The 21231-nt window shown below is 43.3% G+C and overlaps 1 protein-coding gene across 1 annotated transcript in view; it reads right to left on the bottom strand.

Moving 5' to 3' along the window:
• MAP3K5 (mitogen-activated protein kinase kinase kinase 5) overlaps positions 1 to 21231 on the bottom strand; it is a 298421-nt gene that overhangs the window by 37409 nt on the left and 239781 nt on the right. The window contains exons 20-24 of the mRNA XM_011978430.1: positions 20222 to 20399; positions 19429 to 19449; positions 11212 to 11392; positions 10947 to 11115; positions 2683 to 2868 (exon numbers count right to left, since the gene is read on the bottom strand). Of these exons, the coding sequence (XP_011833820.1) occupies positions 2683 to 2868; positions 10947 to 11115; positions 11212 to 11392; positions 19429 to 19449; positions 20222 to 20399 (735 nt within the window). The remainder of the gene's footprint in view (positions 1 to 2682; positions 2869 to 10946; positions 11116 to 11211; positions 11393 to 19428; positions 19450 to 20221; positions 20400 to 21231) is intronic.

Below are 21231 nucleotides of genomic sequence, written 5' to 3'. Positions count from 1 at the left end.
TTTTTTTTCGTTTGCTTTGGAGACAGGGTCTTCCTCTGTCACCCAGGGTGGAGTGCAGTGGCGGGATCATGGCTCACTGCAACCTCTGCCTCTGGGGCTCAAGCAATCCTCCTGCCTCAGCCTCCCAAAGTGCTGGCATTGCAGACAGGAGCCACCGTGCCTGGCCATCTTAGGCATTTTTAAGTATACGGTTCAGTGGCATTAAGTACATTCACATTATTGTACTACCATCACTGCCATCCATCCACAGAATTCTTTATCTTGCAAAACTAAAACTCTATACGCATTAAACAGTACGTTCCCGTTTCTCCCTCCCCACAGTCCCTGCAAACAAGCATTTTACTTTCTGTCTCTTATAAATTTCACTACTATAGGTACCTTCATATAAGTGGAATTACAGTATTTGGCCTTTTGTGAATGGTTTATTTCACTTGGCTTCATCTCTAAGCTTCATTCATGTTGTAGCATGTGTCAGAATTTCTTGCCTTTTTAAGCTTGAATAATATTCCATTGTATGTATTTGTCATGTGTATTATCTTTCTAAAAACAAGGTTTTAGCGTAAGACTAAGACAAGCTCACTTAAAGTTTGGGTTAACTCTACCACCTGTTGGCTCACACAGACCTCTAAAAAAAATAGGCTATTTCCCCAACAGGGCTCTGGTTAGATACCTCTAAGTGCCTATAGTATGATTATGGAAGTATAATTTTATTTAAATTCCAAAAATTTAATCACCATCCCTACTGCGGCTGGGGAGATGGTGACCTAGTCACAAACCCATGCCAAGAGCTGGAGCTCCAGTTGCTCATGCCTGTCCTTGGTCCATCTTCATCAAAATCCCCTATTTTGGAAGAGAGTCAGTTTGAGAACTTCCTTGTAGTAGTTGCACAGGAAGTGAACCCTTGCTAGGTTCCCACTTGTTCTTGAAAATCCATCTAGGCTGAGTTTGTCCTGGTATCTTCATTTCTTTAAATAATTTACATGCTGGCTGGACACAGTGGCTCATGCCCTGTAATCCCAGCACTTTGGGAGTCCAAGGCGGGCAGATCACCTGAGGCCAGAGTTCAAGACCAGCCTGGCCAACATGGCAAAACCCAATCTCTACTAAAAAATACAAAACATAGCTGGGCATGGTGGCAGGCGCCTGTAGTCCCAGCTACTCTGGAGGCTGAGGGACAAGAATTGCTTGAACCCGGGAGGCAGATGCTGCAGTGAGCTGAGATCATGCCACTGCACTCCAGCCTAGGCAATAGAGGGAGACTCCATCTCAAAAGAAAAGAATTTACATTCTTATTAGGTGGAAGAGGGATCTGTTATAACCATGACCTGCTCCTTTCAGCTCTTTATTACATAGCAAATTACATCATAGGGCCCATACTTTGGGTTCATTCTCATCCTGGACAGTGAATGAGTAAGAGCAGGTGTGTGTGTGTGTGTGTGTGTACATGTGTGTGTGTCTGTCTGACCAAGGCCCAGGAGTACAACCCAATAGGTCTCAGTCTGAATTCTACAGCAAACTTGCTTTCCAACCTCTAGGCTAGAAGCCAAATGTGTGGGCAAGTGCAAATTAGCGAAATTATTTCACTCTATTTGCAGGCAGTTGGGTTTCCCTAGTTGCAGCATAAGCATGCTTTTAGCATTTAATATTAGTGATAGGCTTTGCCAGTTGCTTTAATTTCTTATGCCCTCAATCAAGTCAGGACTCTTGTCCCTGTCCACAATATAGCATAAAGACCAAGTGGCTTATGCCGTGTCTCAGAGAATGCTAGTGGTTATTGAAGGATTCTGATTTGGCTTTAAATTGGGGATCATTTGATGTTGCATATAAAATTGTCAAGATACTTTCTACATAGAAGCAATGCACTCATTAGGGCTGAATTAATTTTTGGAATTTAAATAAAATTATACTTCCAGATTTATACCACAGCCACCATCAAGAACCCTCTTATTTCAGTCTCCCATATCTTGCTAAGGGTCTTCTGGGGGTTGCTTGAGGCTTTTTGGCACTGAGTTCCACAGATAAGTCTCACCCAAGAATAAGACAGAGGGTTCTGAATCCGTTACAGAAGACTAGCTTTAGTTTGTGTTGCATAGCAACTCAATTTTAGAGAGAAGACTTCTCAGCAATCTCTCATTAGATCATGTGCTTTACTTTTTAATCAGTGATGCTCTGTACTCTGAAAGTATATTTCTGGCTAGGACAGAGTAGGTATTTATGAAACAAACATGTTAAAAATGTTCTGTATGAAAACTAGAAAAAATTGGAAAAAAATTACTGGTTTTATTCAGCAATGACCATTTCAATCTGTACTGTTAAGTTTTTCTCAATGGCCACTAGATGGCATTTCTCATATAGCATTGACTAAAGTGTGTTACGTTGCTAAAGTCGTCAAAATAAACAATGACCCAACATAATTTCATAAGAACGAAGTTCAGCCATGGGAAATATTTTGTTATTTTCCATGGTGATTCGGTTTTATGTGTTTTTAATTTGGGGAATGCAAACACACAAAACAACAAATCAATACTTAGAAGCACACTGAGAGGCGAATATCTCATTTTTCATCCAAAAAGAATAGAGTTCAATGGAATTTTTAAAGAAAAATAACAGAACTTATGTTTTATCTTATTTTTCTAACCAATATTAGTGTGTGGGAAAACACTGGCAAAATATCATACTTACAGCATCTTGAAAACCAAAGAGCACCACCTGGACTTGGCTAATGCCATGGCTGTCAAAGTCCAGCTCCAGTTTCAGCTTTGACAATGTGGTGGCTATGATTTTTCGGTCAGTGGATCTCACAAATTCTCTGAGGCTTGCAATGAGGGTTGTGATGTGTTCCCATTTTAGTTTCGGTTCTTCAGACCCCTGAGAATAAAAATCAACAATCCTTCAGTCAACATATGCCGGATATACCTGCCATGGGACTCCTATCCCCATACCCCCTGTCTCCGCTTTTTTTTCTTTTGGTAGAGACAAGGTCTCACTATATTTCCCAGGCTGGTCTCGAACTCCTGGGCTCAAGCGAGCCTCCTACCACTACTTCCCAAAGTGCTGGGATTCCAGGTGTGAGCTACCCTGCCTATCCAATTCCCACGCCCCTTTCTGAGAAGAACTGGACTTCCAAATGTCTCCAAAGGAAAGACCATATTTTGAACTATATGGTTCCTCTTCAATCCTCCTACCAACACCAAGAAATAATCAGAGAGAAAAGGTACCTGCCCCACACGCTGGTCAGTAGCCATGATACAGTCAGATAACAAAGCTTTGCCCAAAAAGACTGAGGCCATAAGATTCTTTCAGAAATTTTAATTGGGAACTAAAAAGAGATTTGAGCAATAAGCTATAGGATCTCAACCTGAAAGTCTGCCCAGAAAGAGAAATTATAAAACAGGGTCATGAATATGTCCAACTATAAGAAAAGAAGCAGAAGCAATGGAATTGAGAAAGACAATAGGGAGTGTATTAGTTCGTTTTCACACTGCAGAAAACACACACCCAAGACTGGGCAATTTACAAAAGAAAGAGGTTTAACTGGACTTACAGTTCCACATGGCTGGGGAAGCCTCACATTCATGGCAGAAGGCAAGGAGGAGCAAATCACCTCTCACGTGGATGGCAGCAGCCAAAAAGAGAGAGCTTGTGCAGGCAAACTCCCATTTTTTAAAACCATCAGATCTTGTGAGACTCATTCACCATCACAAGAACAGCGCAGGAAAGACCTGCCCCCATAATTCAATCACCTCCCACCAGGTTCCTCCCATGACACATGGGAATTGTGGGAATTACAGTTCAAGATGAGATGTGGGTGGGGACACAGCCAAACCATATCAGGGAGGGAGAGGAGAAGTGGACAAAAACAGAAATGCGCACCCAGAGGGTCAACAGCAACCAAGCCAGAGAAAAGATGTGCAAACTCTGGGGACTTGAAGTTCCTTAGGCTCATATTCTGTTTTCAGTGCCTGTGAGACTCGGCTAGGCACTATGGTTGGAATTCCTTAAGAGTCTACTTCCCTTATTGCTATGCGTGTCTACCTATAACATGTCCTTGGTACTTCAGTTGTCCTTACAGTGTGTCAATTCCTTGCAACCAAGAGGGGCTAATCTCAAACTTCATTCTTGAAACTACTCCTTACCCATCAAAGAGGCAATTGCTTCTAAGAATGGACCGATGGACTATTTTATTACACTAAAATATATTATAATGTTCAAACAAATGCTCTTTCTCAAACTGAATTTTTCTTTTTGTTTTTTTAAAGAGACAAGGCTTGTCTTTGTCACCCAGGCTGAAGTGCCGTGGTACAATCACAGCTCACTGCAGCCCCTAATTCCTGGGTTCTAGGTCTCTTCCTACCTCAGCCTCCTGAGTAGCTAGGCACTATAGGCACGTGCCACCACACCCAGATAATTTTTTTTAAACTTTTTGTAGAGACTGGGTTTGCTAAGTTGCCCAGGCTGGCCTCAAACTCCTGGGCTCAAGTGATCCTCCCACCTTGGCCTCCCAAAGTGCTGGGATTATAGATGTGAGCCACTTTCCCCAACCTCAAATGGAACTTTTCTCCTTTGAGCAAGTCACACTGCTTTTTTTTCTTTTCTTTTCTTTTTTTTTTTTTTTTTGACAAAGTCTTGCTTTGTCGCCTAGGTTGGAGTGCAGTGGGGCCATTTCGGCTCACTACAACCTCTGCCTCCCAACTTCAAGTGATTCTCCTGCCTCAGCTTCCCAAGTAGCTGGGATTACAGGCACCTGTCATGTCCGGCTAACTTTTGGATTTTTAGTAGAGCTGAGGTTTTACCATGTTGGCCAGGCTGGTCTTGAACTCATGACCTCAAGTGATCTGCCTGCCTCAGCCTCCTGAGTGCTGTAATCTCAAAGGGCTGGGACTATAGGCATGAGCCACCATGCTTGGCCCACACTGCTGCTTTAAGGAAGCAGAGTAGGATGTTATTTGTTCCCATTTAACTGTAAGAAACTTTAAGAAACTATTATCTCATTTTTATTTTATATTGTACATTTTCTTACTGTACCATTAAAATTAAAATTCCTCAACTGGGCTGTGAAAATTATAATTTCTAGGAGTCTATTAAAATAAAAAAGAAATGCACCATTGAGTTCTTTCTCTTAATATATTTTCATTTGGAAGCTCGGTCTCATGTTTATGTTTTCATGAGATAAGATTATATTGAAAAGCTTGAAAGCTGTCATTCAAGGAATATTTTAAAATCACACTGGGAACCATTATAAACTTTGTTGGTTTTTTTCCTTACCACAAACTAAATTGCACCCAAGGAAAAGATTCACAGGCAAAATCATAACACCACGAAAATATATTCAAGAAGAAAAATGTGAGTTATGCAGAAATTGGAAGCTTCCCTTAATAAAAAATCAGTTGCAACATGTTTGCCAATAGCAGGCTTCAAATAACAATCTTTTTTTTCTACGTTAACTTTGTTTTTACAACAGAAAAACATGTTGCTTCTGGTTTTTTATGTGTGTGCCACTGTCCTACAAAGGAACATGCTCTACTCTGGGAAATGTTTTCTGTTCAGGCTATTTCATCTACTTATGTCATCGTTTATTTCTGTTCTGACTCCTGTCTCTCCATGTTAACTCATTCATGTGCCTTCAAAAACAAGCATCTTGGCCAGTATCTGGTGAGCCTGACTCAGTGTCAGCATAGGTTTGACAGTACGCATTTCCTGCACTCCTAGTACCAGGGTGTGATGGTTAATACTGAGTGTGTCTACTCGATTGGATCGAAGGATACAGAGTATTGATCCTGGGTATGTCTATGAGGGTGTTGCCAAAGGAGATTAACATTTGAGTTTGTGGGCTGGGAAAGGCAGACCCACCCTTAATCTGGGTGGTCACAATTTCATCAGCTGCCAGTGTGGCTAGAATATAAGCAGGCAGAAAAATGTGAAAGGAGAGAGTGACCTAGCTTCCCAGTCTACATCTTTCTCTCGTGCTAGATGCTTCCTGCCCTCAAATATTGGACTCAAAATTCTTCAGTTTTGGAACCAGACTGGCTCTCCTTGCTCCTCAGCCTGCAGATAGCCTATTGTGGGACCTTGTGATCATGTGAGTTAATACTTAATAAACTCCCCTTTATGTGTGTATATATATATGTATTCCATTAGTTCTGTCCCTCTAGAGAACCCTAATACACAGGGTCTTCTTCAAAGGTGCTCTCCAGTCTTCATCTTTTAAATTTCCTTCCTCAAAAACCAGGAGTGGATTTCAGAAGGACGTTACAGATTACAAGGCTTTTCATGGTTTAAGGTTTGAGGACCTGTCCAATATCCAGATTTGGTTTTGTTATAAAGTGTAGGCTTAAATATAAATACATATCTAGAAATAATACAATGACAAGAATTATTTCTGATTGATTGTAGAAAAAATTAAAGATATTTACATAACTATAACTAGCCTGCTTGATAATAACAATAACAGTTAACAGTTGTGGAATATTTTCTGTTATGACTTAAATCACTCACAATCTCCATTACTCCTGATAGCAACCTTATAAAGTAGACTCCTCCATTATAGATGAGGAAGTTCAGGCTCTGAAAGGTTAAATCAGTTGCCCAAACTGCACAGCCTTTAAGTGATGGAACGAGGCCCCGAACAGAGGGAAATCCAAGCTAAGCCCAAGCTCCTAACCATTATATTCTACTGCCCCAATGACGTGCAGTAGCAGCTGTCAACCTGGGTCAGGACCTGTTCTACCACTGAATCACCATCTGATGTCACAGGAAAGGATTCCCAACATCCTTAACAGCACAGTCAGAAGGGCCCCCACCATCATGTGGCCATCACGGATGCAGCATGTGATTCTGCTCAGCAGTTTCGGGTACTCACTGGTAGCTTCATGCTGGTCCACTAAGGCCTCTGATGGTTGCTTTTAAGGTTTTCTTTCATTTCTTCTTTTACAGAGAACATTCAAATGCACTTTAAAACTAGGAGGCACCAAACAATTGAATATGACTAACCACTCCCACATTTAAGTATTTCAGCACAGTCATAGAAGTGATGACCAAGGCAGTCCTATTCCTGATGGCACTATGGTCCAGCAGGGAGACAAAGAATAGACCCCAACAAGCTGGCATTTCCTGTACTGGAAAAGCACATTCTTTGGGGTTAATTAGAGATTTAGGCAATTCCTGGATTTTATGGGTTTTTGACCTAAAACCAAGCATCTTAAAGGTCCACAGGAGAGGCCTTCACTCCGCAGTGGCTAATGGTGATTTACTTTCCTTCTTCACCTCCAATGCCTACCCCTCACCCCACTTTACATTTTTCCTAGCACTTGTCACCATCAGGCCTACCAGCAAGGCAGAGCAATGTGGTGGTTAAAGCAAAAACTTCGGAGCCAAACTGCCTGGGTCAAAATCCTAACTCCATCACTTAGGACTGCATGACTTTGGCAAACTACTCAAGTCCCCTGTGCCTGTTTCCTCATGTGTAAAATGAGGATGCTAATAGAATTACTGGTATAGTACTACTGTCATGAAAATTAAATGAGCAAATACACGTGGAATACTAAGAATAGTACCTGGCCTAAAGAAAATGTTAGCTGTTATTACTATATGTTTTATATATATGTATAGTTTTTCTTCTTCCACTAGAATATCACCTTCAAGGGGATGCAGATACTTTTGTTCGGTTTGCCAGGGTATCCCCAGCACATACTACAGTGCCTGGCCTTTGACTGATGCTCAGTAAGTATTTGTTGAATGAATGAATGAACTCCGAGTGCTGCCCAGCTGCTCTCTCCATCCAGCTTGGTTCCTCTTCTTGGGTTAACCCATTTCTGTTCTCAGTCCTTGAATGATCACAGTGAGCCACAGGAAAGGCCAGAGAGAAAGGTGATGGCTCGAGACCGCTCCAGTCTCCACTGCCACGAAGCATGTATGACACTCAGAGGCCTGCTTGCTCTCACTCTAGAGCACTCTAGAGCCCTGACTCAGAGGCCAGCTTCCCCTCACTCTAGAGCCCCTTCTTCCTGTGCCTCAGAGTAACTGCCTGAGACAGCTTTCCTTTAGGACCCAAGTCAAGGTTTTTGAGAGCGTGTAGAAGACACTCATTTCAGTTCTCCTTGTACCGAGGCCCTACTGGCACGTATATGGCCTTTCAGCTCCTTTTGTGAGATCTAAAGAGATGGATGCTAGGGAATTCCAAAGGCGATAAAATGTTCAGCAGAGAAGCACAGTGAGGTTCTCAAGACAGAGACAGGCTGAGATTGTTTAGTAAGAGCCAAGAGAGAGCTTTGCTCCATTTATATCTCAATAAAAGATGAGAACAGGTAGACTGTTGTACTGAGAGACTAAAAACTTGGCTGGACTCCTCCAGCCCCAACCTTTCTTGCAGCTATTTCCTCAGGACACACGGAGGGAAGAAGCTATGAGCAGTAGTCCACAGTGATCATGAAGGACAGGTGGAGGCCACGGTAAGGGAGGCAGGTAGATGAGTTCCCAGCACCCACTGAACTAAAAGAGGATGACAAGTGTCATACCAGGGATGACCGTGTCTGTGGAAGGTTGTATCCACAAGAAGCTTGGGGCTGAGGAAAATCCATTTTTCTCCTGGTGAATATTTGGGAAGGGGATTCTTCCTTGTATCTGTACACAGAATTCCAGGGAACACACTTTCCCAGGTATTATGGTTCTGTGTCCTCCAAATTCATATGTTGAAGCCCTAATGCTCAATGGGATATATTTGGAGACAGGGCCTCAAGGGGGATAATTAGGACTAAGTGAATCATAAGGGTGGGGCCCTAATCCAATTGAACTGATGTTGCTGGTGTCCATATCAGAAGAGGAGGAGACATCAGGGCTGCAAATGCACCAGAAAAGACCATTTGAGTGTATAAGCAGGTGGCCATCTGCAAGCTAAGCAGACAGGCCTCAGGAGAAACCAAACCTGCCAACCCCTTGATCCTGGATTTTCGGCCTCCAGAACTGTGAGAAAATACATTTCTGTTGTTTAAGTCACCCAGTATGTGATAGTCTGTTATGGTTGCCTGCCCTGGTTTGGATGTGATTTGTCCTGCCAAAACTCATGTTGAAATGTAATGATACTGAGAGGCGGCAGAGTCTTTAAAGAGGCATTTGGGTCATGAGGCTCATGAAAGGACTAATGCAGTTCTCATGAAACTGGGTTAGTTCTCAGGAAAGCAAGATGTCATAAAGCCAGTTGGCTCTCCTTGTCCCTCTCTTTTTTCCACTCAAGCCCCGCTGCCTTTCTACTTTCTGCCTTGAGTTGAAGCAGCACGAGGCCCTCACCAGATGCAGATGGGCCACTGGATCTTAGACTGCCTAGCCTCTAGAATCACGAGCCCAAATAAACTTCTTTCCTTTTTAAATTACTGAGTCTCAGGTATTCTATTATAGCAACAGAAAATGGACTAAGACACAGCCCTAGCAAACTAGTATACCAAGGAATGACAGTTTCACTGACAAGCTTTTGTTTATTTCAGAGTACATTTGGCCTTCTAAACTATTATATACAGCAGATCCTCAGATAACATTGTTTGCCCAATGTTGTCTCATTATAACCTTGATGAGAAAACAAAGAATTGATTCCTGGTAGGGGCCACTGTCTGTGTGGAGTCCGCACATTTTCTCCATGTCTGTGTGGTTTTCCCTGGGTACTCTGGTGACATGGTTTGGCTGTGTCCCCATCCAAATCTCATCTTGAATTGTAGCTCCCATAATCCCCATGTGTCATGGGAGGGACCCAGTGGGAGGTAACTGTATCACGGGGGTGGGTCTTTCCTATGATGTTCTCATGATAGTGAATACGTCTCATGAGATCTGATGGTTTTATAAATGGGAGTTCCCCAGCACAAGCTCTCTTGCCTGCCACCATGTCAGATGTGACTCTGCTCCTCATTCACCTTCCACCATGATTGTGAGGCCTCTGCAGCCATGTGGAACTGGGAGTCAATTAAACCTCTTTCCTTTATGAATTATCCAGTCTCAGGTATGTCTTTATTAGTAGCGTGAGAACAGACTAATACATATGGTTTCCTCTGCATCCCAAGGATGTGCACATTAGGTTCATTTGTGTGTCTGCGTGGTCCATGTGAGTAAGTGTGGGTGTATGTGGATGTGCCCTACAGTGGAATAGTGTCCTGTCCAGGGCAGGTGCCCGCTTGGTACTGAGCTGCCAGAATAGGTTCTGGCCACCTATGGCCCTGAACTGGGTAGATAGTTATCTTGTTTTTATTAATCTTTCTTAAATGAATATAGAGTTCACATTTATTTCAATGTTGAATATTAGAAGTGTTTTAGTCTTTATTTAGGAGTTTGATCATTTTTTTGTGACCAGAAATATGCCATAGGAACTTAACTCTTGTTTATATCAATTAGTCTATGGTAACACTGGTTTGGTTATATGTAATTTTGCTTAAGTTACAGTTTCCAAGGACTTATCAACTACCTTAAGCGAAGACTCACTACAATTTACTTCCCATTGCCCTTCGCCCTCCATCTGAATGTAACCTCACAAGCTCCGGGCTTCTGTTGTATTCACTGATGTTTCCCAGATGCTGAGAGGAGCGACTGGCAGGTAGCCTCGTGCTTCTGTCAGAATTAGCAACTCATGTGGCTTAAAGCGTGTTTATTGATGGAATGAATAAACAAATGAATGAAGAGTAAAAGAGCCTTGTAGGGGCTAGCTGGAATGTCATCAATGTGAAAAATTTGCTTCTGACTTAAAAATAGCTTATGTTCAAAAATGCAGTGAAAAAAGCATTTCCCTGTTTTCATATTAATATATTCCCTACTGTAGGATTTGCTTTCTTTTTTCCCCTGGGGTAGGTTTGTTTATCATGAGCACTACAGCTTCCTCCTGCCTTTCACATCATCTGTGACAGCTGCAGGTGGTTAGGACACAGGTAAAATATGTAACCTTTGGGAAATGAAGCACCTGGGAAAGGATTTACCTGAGCTAAAGATTCCATTAGATTTCTCACAATTTTGTCTTGGTCTTCCGTCAGGATCCTGTGAAGGGTGGCTCGCCTCTCACTGTCCTTCCTCAGCATGAAAAATCCGGAATCTTTTTCTTCAGGGGAAGGGGGAGCACTGTGATCTTCAAAATTCTCATCTGGAATGCTGAGAAAATTTATGCGGCATACATCACCGTTTCCTTTATAAAATGACACACTTAACAACACACTTCTCTCACCCCAAATAAAGTCAGGTCTTTACCCCAAAAAGAGTGTCCGAATTCCCTTGACATCTCTTTCTCCGCAGGATTTGGCTCTCGTTTTGAAAGAGAAGGGGTCCGCTTTCAACTCCGTGTCAGGTGAAACTGAGCCGTACTCACTGCTGCTGCTGGTGTCCTCCACCAGCACAGGTACTGGCAAAGATATACTCCTGAGATATTCTGCTTGTGATGAGAGGAGGGAAAAGATAATTGAGGCTTTAAAAAATGTACACATACTGAAACACCCACTGAAAGAGAGCTATATTCTTTGTCAAATATCTTGTTGCAATGAGCAGCATAATTATGCTATGTAAGGGGATGGTCATGTGTTACGACTGCCCCCCTTGCTCAGCAAAACCCATACAGCAGGGCAGCCAGGAAAGGGCCTCCCAGGCCCTGGGAGGGATATCTCTGGGGTACCAAAACAGTCAAGGAAGCAACAGGTTCAGCGGTCTGATCCCCTCATTTTTATTAATTATTTCTATTTATGGGTCTCAGTTTTCGTATTTATAAAATTCAGGGTCAGATTGATAATCTTTAAGCCTGTTCTTCAGGGGCTTAAGGGTCTACGTTAGCATCTTGGAGCTGCCTTGGTTGGGATGAGTGAGGGGGATGCTGTAAGTCTAGACCACAGGTTCCAATCCTGTTATACCTGAAACCAGAGCAAATATGATGACTGTCATATATCACAGTTCTGCTTAAGGATTCATATAAAAAAGAATTCTTCACTGAAAACAAATTTTGGAAACAGATGGACTAGATGATCTCTTAGGTCTGTCCTGGTTCTCAGATACTATGATTTTCTAGTAGACATGAGCTTCTTCATTTGGATGGAGAATAAGACGGTGGAGTTGCCTATATTTCCTCAAACATTGGTTTTAAAGAAAGTAGTTTTTGCCAGAAACATCTTTATCAAACACACATCCTAATGCTACAAAAGTATTTTAATAAAGAATGAAGGTATAAAATTATAGAAAAGGCAATCCACTGTTGCCTGGAATCTCCTCCTTACTTAATTCTTCTTAGGCTGAACTGAATCAACTGCCCCGAACTCAAGGATAGCAGGGGACTCCTGACATTGGTTTCAGCTGTAGGGAGAAAGACGGAAGTATATACAGCTTTCAGGAACAGCTGACCTCATGGGAAACCACCTTACTGGTCAGTAACTGGAAAGTCTCCCCAGGATGAATTGGTTGACTTATCTGCTGTTATTTAAACATTTCTGTAGCTGAATCACTAGAAGGCAGGAAGCAAGAGGAAACCACAAAGAGTTGCTGAATTGACCAATTAAGTATCAGTATGCAAATGATATATGGCAGGGGAAATGCCTGGCATGTATTGTTTCCAAATATTCTGGAGCAGCTCATGGGCCTAGCATTTCATGGACCATATTTTAGGCAGTGCTGCTACAGCAGAAAGGAAATGGGTGACCTCTTCCGCGCTGATAATAGTAAGGTTGTCTGAGAGAAGACAGGTTTGAAAGGGGGCTCGAACACCGAACTGCTTTTGAGTCATTCCTGGGGAAAGTCAAGGTCTAGAGTGTGCCTTGCTTCACTTTAGAGTCAACATCATTGCTATTTGGGGGAAACAGATTTCAGAACAGAAAAAAACAGCTACTTGGGAGAAAGAGTTTCACTGCTATGAGATGTCAAGCCCCTAAAGTTAAATGTTGCTGATGGAAGAATACAGCTGAAGAAGATCTCTTGGCTTGACTGAGTAGCCGATCTCTTTATAAGAAAGGCTACAAGCCCTTCAGTGGAACTCACTGCTGATCTTTGAGACTTGGTGAGTTTCTTCACCAGCCCATTTTCATAAGATGCATGCCACACTCAGAAATGGAGGTGTGCATCATTCATATTTCAAAGACAAAATTGTTGTTTCTTGTGCGTAAAGAGACTAAATCCTATCTAGAACAGTACAAGATGAGGGATTGCTATCATGTGTTTCCGTGTTTGTGTGTGTATGTGTGTGTGTGTGTGTGCGCCTGTGGAGTACATGCATGTGTATGTAAAGAAGAGAGGGAGTAAGGACTTGAATTATCTTGTATTTTGGCTTTTTGGTCATATCATGTGGTTTGATTATCCACTAATGAGAGGACTTGTGTCATACCTGTGAATTTTAATATTGCTGTGACTACTGACTGCCTAAAAGGAGGTCTAATGAGGTAAAACTGTATATGCTTAAGGATGGAACCCAGTGCCTGTTGCTATGGCTCATTAAGGAAATAAAGGGACTTATAGATATTCTGCATGTTCTATGTGCAGAGCCCTGATTCCCTCCTTGGCTTGATTTTATTTTTATTTTTGAGACAGAGTCACACTCTTTTGCTCATGCTGGAGTGCAGTGGCATGATCTCGGTTCACTACAACCTCCACCTCCTGGGTCCAAGTGATTTTCCTGCCTCACTTTCCCAAGTAGCTGGGATTACAGGCGTATGCCACCACGCCTGGCTAATTTTTGTATTGTTAGTAGAGATAGGGTTTTGCCATGTTGGCCAGGCTGGTCTCAAACTCCTGACATCAAGTAATCCACCCCCTTCAGCCTCTCAAAGTGCTGAGATTACAGGTGTGAGCCACCGCAGCCGGCCTGCTTGATTTTAAATGAGTGAACCTGATTCTAGATTGAGTCCCCTTCTCTGTTAGGCACATGCATTCATTCATCCAACATACAGTTGTGGATCATCTACTATTTGTCAGGTAGTCAGCAAGAGTTGCTGATGGACCAGAGTGAAGGGTGTCAAAAGGAAGATCAAAAATGACCCCAAAGTAGAATTCTGGCCTAAGAAACTGAATGGATGCGTATTGTACTTATATACTAAGATAAGAAATAATACAGGCCAAAAAGGAAAGTTCTTTTTAGTGGATAAGGGGTGTTATTTGACAGTGCAGTTTGAAAAATGAAGAAGGCAACTCGGGGGGACAGGCGCAGTGGCTCACGCCTGTAATCCCAGCAGTTTGGGAGGCTGAGGCAGGTGGATCATCTGATGTTGGGAGTTCAAGACACCTGGCCAACATGGTGAAACCCCGCCTCTACTAAAAATACAAAAATTAACCTGACATGGTGGTTTGCCTGTAGTGATGGCCACTCAGGAGGCTGAGGCAGGAGAATTGCTTGAACCCAGGAAGCGGAAGTTGCAGTGAGCCAAGATCATGCCACTGCACTCTAGCCTCCAGCAAGACTCCATCTAAAAAAAAAAAAAAAAAAAAAAAAAAACTAATTGGATATGAGTCTGGAGCTCAGAAGACTGGGCTAGATAGAACCTCAGCAGCCTACTGGCTGGAGATGGTATTTAAAGTAAAGGATGACATAATTTGGGGAAAGATAAAAAGACAGCATAGACCCAGCCCTTAAGAATGCCAATATTTAGAGGAAAAGAAGGGGATGAACAGGCAGCCAAGGAGAATGACAAGGAGCAGCCATGAGGTTGGAAGAAAACAGAGAAAATGGGGTGTCATGGAAGCCCACACAGGAGAGGGCAAAAGTAAGAGAGAACGGTCATCCAGGCCGAGAGCCACGGAGAAGTTGAGTAGGTTGAGAAAGGCACTTGTTGGATTTGACTGAAGAGATCTCATTAGACCTTGGCCAGAGCAGGCCCAGTGATCATGTGGAAGGAGAGACGCTACATGGGTGGGAAGGAAGAGGTGGAGATCTGGCGACACTGTACTTCAAGACAGGAAGCTGGGATGGGGGGCAAAAAAAAATGGTGGTGGTATCAGCCAGTGAGGCCATTTGTAGATCAGGGGAAGGATGGGTTTAGGACAGAAGACACTACAGCATGTGTATATGGAACTCATCGGGAGAGGCAGAAGCTGGAGGAGTCACAGGGGCTCCACAGGAGCCAGAATTCAACTGTGGGGGATTGGCCTTCTGCAGGACAATGAATGTTTTCTCTATTGTAAGGGGTGGAAACAGCAAGACAGGTGGTGCTGAGACAGGTCGCTTTATACGTTTGTGGTGGAAATAGGATCAAATCCATGCCTGAGATTTCTAGCTTCTTAAGTTATGAATATTTCCAGGCAAGTGAGAATGCATAGAGCCTTTCTGTATCACTGTAAATGGGAAGAAGCTCAACTATAAATATTTCCAGGGGAGCACGGTGACAGTTTCCAGATATCACAGAGGTTACAAGTTCCTTGAACATCAGCTCATACACGTGAGTGACTGGGACCCCAGGCTGCAAGAGAGGAGCCTGGCAGGACTTCCAGTCACAGGCAGCCTTACTGCTGATGTCTTGCCAGGTATTAAGGAGCCCTCCTCTATGGGGTTGACCATGAAGAGTCTAAAAGAGGCTGAATGAACCTCTCTGAGGATAGAACACGTCAAAGGTGCTTCTCTAGGGAGATGATTCTCATTGCCCTATTTCAGGGGCTGATGGGAAGGGGTGTGAGCCCCATACCCCTAAGAGATAGCTTTACCAAGAGGCCGGGGTAGGCTGGAGTCGGGAGGGGTGACTGGCCACCCCATGGACTCTAGATTGCTGGGAGCTCCCGTCTATGGAAGGGAGATAGTGCAACCTTTAAGGAATTAGATACATTCCTGCTTTGGGAAAGTGGGGATTTTCTAAGTCCCTTCCATTGCTGTGAGGGTGGCCTCAAATCCTAACAGCTATTCACGATCACTAGGGATCTTTATGGTTCTCCTTCTCCTAGACAGTTTAGGAACAAAGTCTGGCCACAACACAGTCTCCTAACTGGCCATCCTGCCTCCAGTCTCCAACTGGCCAAACAGAATAATGGTTCTCACACTGCAGTGATGACAAGAATCATCTGGGTTTACTTAAAAGTACAGAATTCCAGCTTGTACCTCCAGATTCTGAGAAGGGTCAGGCATCTCACTTTTTAGCAAGCATTGCAAGAGATCCATGCAGGCAGGATCTGGGATCAACTGAGGCACAGCTATATTCCTAGTGCCTCGTGCCTATATTCTAGTGCCAAGTGCATAGCAGAGGGTTAAAAATGTTATGGAATAAATGTTATTAAATAAACCATCCTCACACAGCTATCGGAATGATCCATCAATAGCTTCACTGTCCAACATGGTCGCTACTACCCTCATATGGTTATTAAAATTAACATTTAAATAATAAAAATTCAGTGCCTCAGCCATGGTAGCCATGTGTAGTGTGTCTAATAACCACATATGACTAGTGGCTGATGTATTGGACAGGGCAGGTACAGGACATTTCTCTTACTACAGAATCATATGTCCAGTGCTGGTCTATAATATTATTTCAGATAAAAAATTTCCCCGGCTCCCCAACCCTCCTTGCTGATTCCTTAGCATTTCATAAGGAGCCCTTTGGGATCTGAGCCTGCTCCCCACTCCAGCATCATCCCTCTCCTTTGACTTTAAGCACCAGTGCTGCTGAGTCAGCAAGGCTTCCTGAACACACAGTAAAGTTTCACACATCCTGGCATTAACTCATGTGAGGAGTGGCCTCACCTGGATCTCCACTCCCCATCCACCTGTTAAGTTCACATTTGTTCTTACTCATCAGGTGCACCTCACTGGAAAGTCTGCCTTGAAACGGCATTCTCAGACTGACTTCAATCACTGTCTCTCCCTTTTGACTCCTCTGCACAGACTAAACTACACTATGGTGGAGATGACTTTTTCCAGTGTTTTTCTCCTATAAGGTCAACAGCTCTTTAAAATCAGGAATTCTGTCTTTATCATCCTTATACATTCAGGGCCTAGCACATTTTCTGTGCACACCATCACTGTACAATTAACATTTAAGTTAACGTGAATTACTTAAATCTCTGGGTCTGTGTGTGGCCATGGGAGAGCAGTCAGGATGAGACAAGTCATGTCTCTCTCTAAAGGGGAAGGGGGTCTCATCGTCACCACCCTCTTACTCCCCTCTTGAGGGGAAGCCAAGTGCAGTTATGGGAGGTAGAGAACCTTGAGAGGTGGGCCTGTGCTCTGGACAGAAACACATATATGGCCTAGAGGAACTACCTGGGGAAGGAAGAGGCCTGTATCTTGCACTCATCTAGGAGAGTAAGAGTAGTGAATAGGTCATTGTTTCAATTAACATGAGGCATGCCATTTTCTATAATACCTGGGAACGATCAAATGGGATTTTAAGCAAGACATGGTGGCTCATGTAATCCCAGCACTATGGGAGGCCGAGGTGGGTAGATCACTTGAGGCCAGGAGTTCAAGACCAGCCTGGCCAACATGGCGAAACCCCGTCTTTACTAAAAATACAAAAATTAGCTGGGTGTGGTGGTGGGCGCCTACAGTCCCAGCTACTCAGGAGGGTGAGGTGGGAGGATCGCTTGAGCCTGGGAGGCAGAGGGTTGCAGTGAGCTGAGATTGTGCCACTGCACTCCAGCCTGGGACTCCATCTCAAAAAAAAAATTGAGGGAGGGATTTTAGCTCCTAATTTGGTTAGCACATCTGTCCTGCTCTCCTAGGGAGGACAGAGAGGAGGCACACCATCCATGTAATGATATTGTTTTAGCTGAGAGTCTGAACAGTTTAATTATGCAGGGAATTGGGGACTGCCCCTTTTTCTAGGCCCAAGTTCACGTGTGAGCATGAGGGGCGAAAGGGCAATAGGAACCTGACTGACTAGAGTTCAGCAGGTTTACACCTTCCATCTCATGCTCACTCTAAGGTACATAGTCACTGAGAAGACATGGGCAGAACTGTCCACTTAAATGATCTCTCTCTCTCTCTCTCTCTCTCGCGCGCGCGCATATGCACGCTCTTGCCAAGTGTGTATAGTTGAGTTCACAGAAGCTAAATGCGTGTGTGTGATGGGAACCTATTTCCTGCGAACAAAAACCAAGCCATGTGGAAGGGATAAAACAATCATGGACTAAACTTCCGGGCACAGCTCCAAGGCTCTTTTAGGATATTATTTTATTTTATTCTCAGAACCAAATCTGTGAAGTAGGTAATGTTACCAGCAAAGAATGACAGAAGAAATGTGCATGTCCCATATTTAGAAAGTGGGTCAGTGGGATCAGAACCCACTTCTGTGTAATTCTGAAGTCAGTGTCCATTTTAGGATACCAGAAGCAGGCTGGTCAGAAGGTTGCCAAGTGCTGCACGGCTGACTTTGTGACAATGCAAGGCTGCCTTCCGGAGCCCAGGCTGTCTGTGGAGAAAAGAGGTACAAGGATGTGCCTTTCCTCTTCTGAGTTTCCTCAGATTCTCAGAATGGAAGACACGGAAGAAGAAAAAGTAGAGAGGCTGTACCCAGGAAACCCCAATTAACAGGCCTCTACTCTGGACTGATTGGCTTTGGGGCATCTGAGCAACCTGCAAAAACCTGCCCCTGCCCCTGGCCTGCAGAACCTATGCACAATGAACATTAAGCCCCCTGAACTCTTTGATCAACCACTCATCCAACTTAGGAAAATCCAACACCATGCTGTTCGTTTTTGTTTTGTTTTGTTTTGTTTTTTTGAGACAGGGTCTCGCTCTGTCACCCAGGCTGGAGTGCAATGGTATAATCACAGCTCACTGCAACCTCCACTGCACCAGGCTCAAGCGATCTTCCCACCTCAGCCTCCTGAGTAGCTGGGACCATAGGCATGCACCACCACACCCAGCTATTTTTTTGTATTTTTAGTAGAGATGGGGTCTCACCATATTGCCCAGGCTGGTATCGAATTCCTGAGCTCAAGCAATCCACCCACCTCAGCCTCCCAAAGTGATGAGATTATAGGAGTGAACCACCACACCCAGCCCCATGTTCTTTACTATTCTTGGAAATGCTTTAATGGATCTTCCTTGGGAAAATCTACCTTCTCTACCTTCCTAGTTATGATCCACAAACGCCAACGTTAGAAAACAAAGGCACAATAACTCCTGACCACTAAAAATACAATGTATCACCCCAAAGATGATAGAGGAAGGTATCCGGCATTGATATTTTCCACAAAAAACACATTGGGTAGTCAACTGGCTCCTAGATAAGGAAGCATTTACTTCACTCAAATTGAAGATGTCAAAAACACAGTTACTATCTTGCTTTTAGGGAGAAAAAATTTAAGCCACCCCCGCTCATGAAAGAGAAAGATGAGGGGTTTCCAAATGAACAACCCAGGTAGGCTTGCAGCTGCACACATCCTTACAGTACTCCCCCAACCCCCACCAATGTAAGCTGGGAGCAGAGGATGAGGCTACTTGATGGGAATTCTGGAGTTTATCACACGAGACACTAGGTCTCAGCTCAATGGGCAAAGTAAAAACAAACTCACCATTTGATCCAGCTGAAAGAGCTGTGGAAAGAAAAGCAAACAGCCATGAATAAGCACGTGCTGGGTTTGTTGTTAAACTGAGAAATCAACAAAAAGTGAATGCCTGAAATGGGATCAATGTCCTTTCCAAACATTCAATCTGCCCATTCTCATCCAATATAAACACCAAAAAAATGCCAAGAACAATTGGAACCTTTGCTTGTTTTTTTTTTCTGAGTTATAGACAATTATTGCAAAAATACAATGTACTTATATTTTTACACTGCTGTTTTATTTATAGCTGGCAATCTTTGTTCTCTTTCTTTTTCCTTCTTTCCTTTTTTTGGGGGTGTAATTATTCAGAAGTATATGCCCTAAGAGACAATAGGTATTTTCTACTGCCTAAAATTAAAAGAACCTATTACCTACAGAGCTTGGAAATTCAACAGCTCTATAATGGCTCCGTAGGCCCATTTGTGGTAATCTGGGGTTTCAGCTCCAAAAGGCTAAATTTAACCCCTCTTACACTTGAACCTTAGTATCCACAATGCTAGAGTGACATAGATGCTGACATACTAACTACCTACTAACTGTGTCATTGAAGACTACTATGTATGAGGTCCCAGCATTCGTGAAATTGATGGAACACAGCTCCCTGATGCTGCAACCAAATGCCTGAGGACACTGTGCTAATATTTACACCAATTTCCAGTGATATCTGTAAACAGGTTAGTTTACTTCCGGAAAATTCTTCCAACTTAAAAGCTTAGGATTTAGGGACTCAGACTATATCCTCTTCAATGCAATCACATACCTGAAAGCTTAGGTTGTGTCTTTTTCTTTTTGCTTGAAACTTTTAAAAACTCATCAACAAGCAAGTCGTTAGCACAGGCTCTCTTGTCAGGGTCTGGTTCAAAACATTTCAGGATAAATGCCTTGGCCTCTGCAGACATGGATTCTGGGATCTCAGGGTGGACTTTAAACATTCCCACCTAAGACATAAATATAAAAAGTGCAATGTGCCTTCTGAGTGAACACCTCAGCACCTGAACCCCAGCTTCCATAACTTGATGCCCCAATGCAACAAGATCTTTTATTATACAACACAAACTCATGGTTTTTCTCAAAGGGAGATGAGATGCGTTTGCTCTAGGTTATAGAAGATTGACAGAGTGCCTTGGTAACTTTACCAAGGCAGAATAATTAGTTGAAGACAGTAGACAGCACTACAGAGTAATAATTTAGTCTTTCAAAGCTTTAGAACATATTGGTACACTGGCACACAAAAAGAATCTTTATTTTTATTTATTTATTTATTTTTGAGACAGGGTCTCACTCTGTCGCCCAGGCTGGAATGCAGAGTGGTGCCATCTCAGCTCACTGCAGTCTCGACCTCCCAGGCTCAAGCGATTCTTTCATCTCAGCCTCCTGAGTAGCTCAGACTACAGGGGCATGCTACCACGCCTGGCTAATTTTTTATACTTTTTGCAGAGACAGGGTTTCGCCATGTTGCACAGGCTGGTCCAAACTCCTGGGCTCAAGCGATCCACCCACCTCGGCCTCCCAGAGTGCTGGGATTACATTCATGAGCCACCATGCTCAGCCACTGAGCTGAGACCACTGAGTTGCTCACAATAGCTAAGTGCTGGGCATTGTGCTGGGGTTTCTCCACTTATGAATCTCATCAAATCCTTCCAACAACCCAGTGGATTAAATATTTTCCTTGTTACACCAATGAGGAAAATAAGGCTTAGAAAGGATGAGGTAACATGGTTAAGAAAAGAGGGATTGGCCGGGTGCGGTGGCTCACGCCTGTAATCCCAG

Source organism: Mandrillus leucophaeus, unplaced genomic scaffold, assembly GCF_000951045.1.
Source record: "Mandrillus leucophaeus isolate KB7577 unplaced genomic scaffold, Mleu.le_1.0 Scaffold194, whole genome shotgun sequence".
Classification (NCBI taxonomy): Eukaryota; Metazoa; Chordata; class Mammalia; order Primates; family Cercopithecidae; genus Mandrillus; species Mandrillus leucophaeus.
The sequence above is the reverse complement of the archived record's forward strand: the minus strand, read 5'-3'. Positions and strand labels throughout refer to the sequence as shown.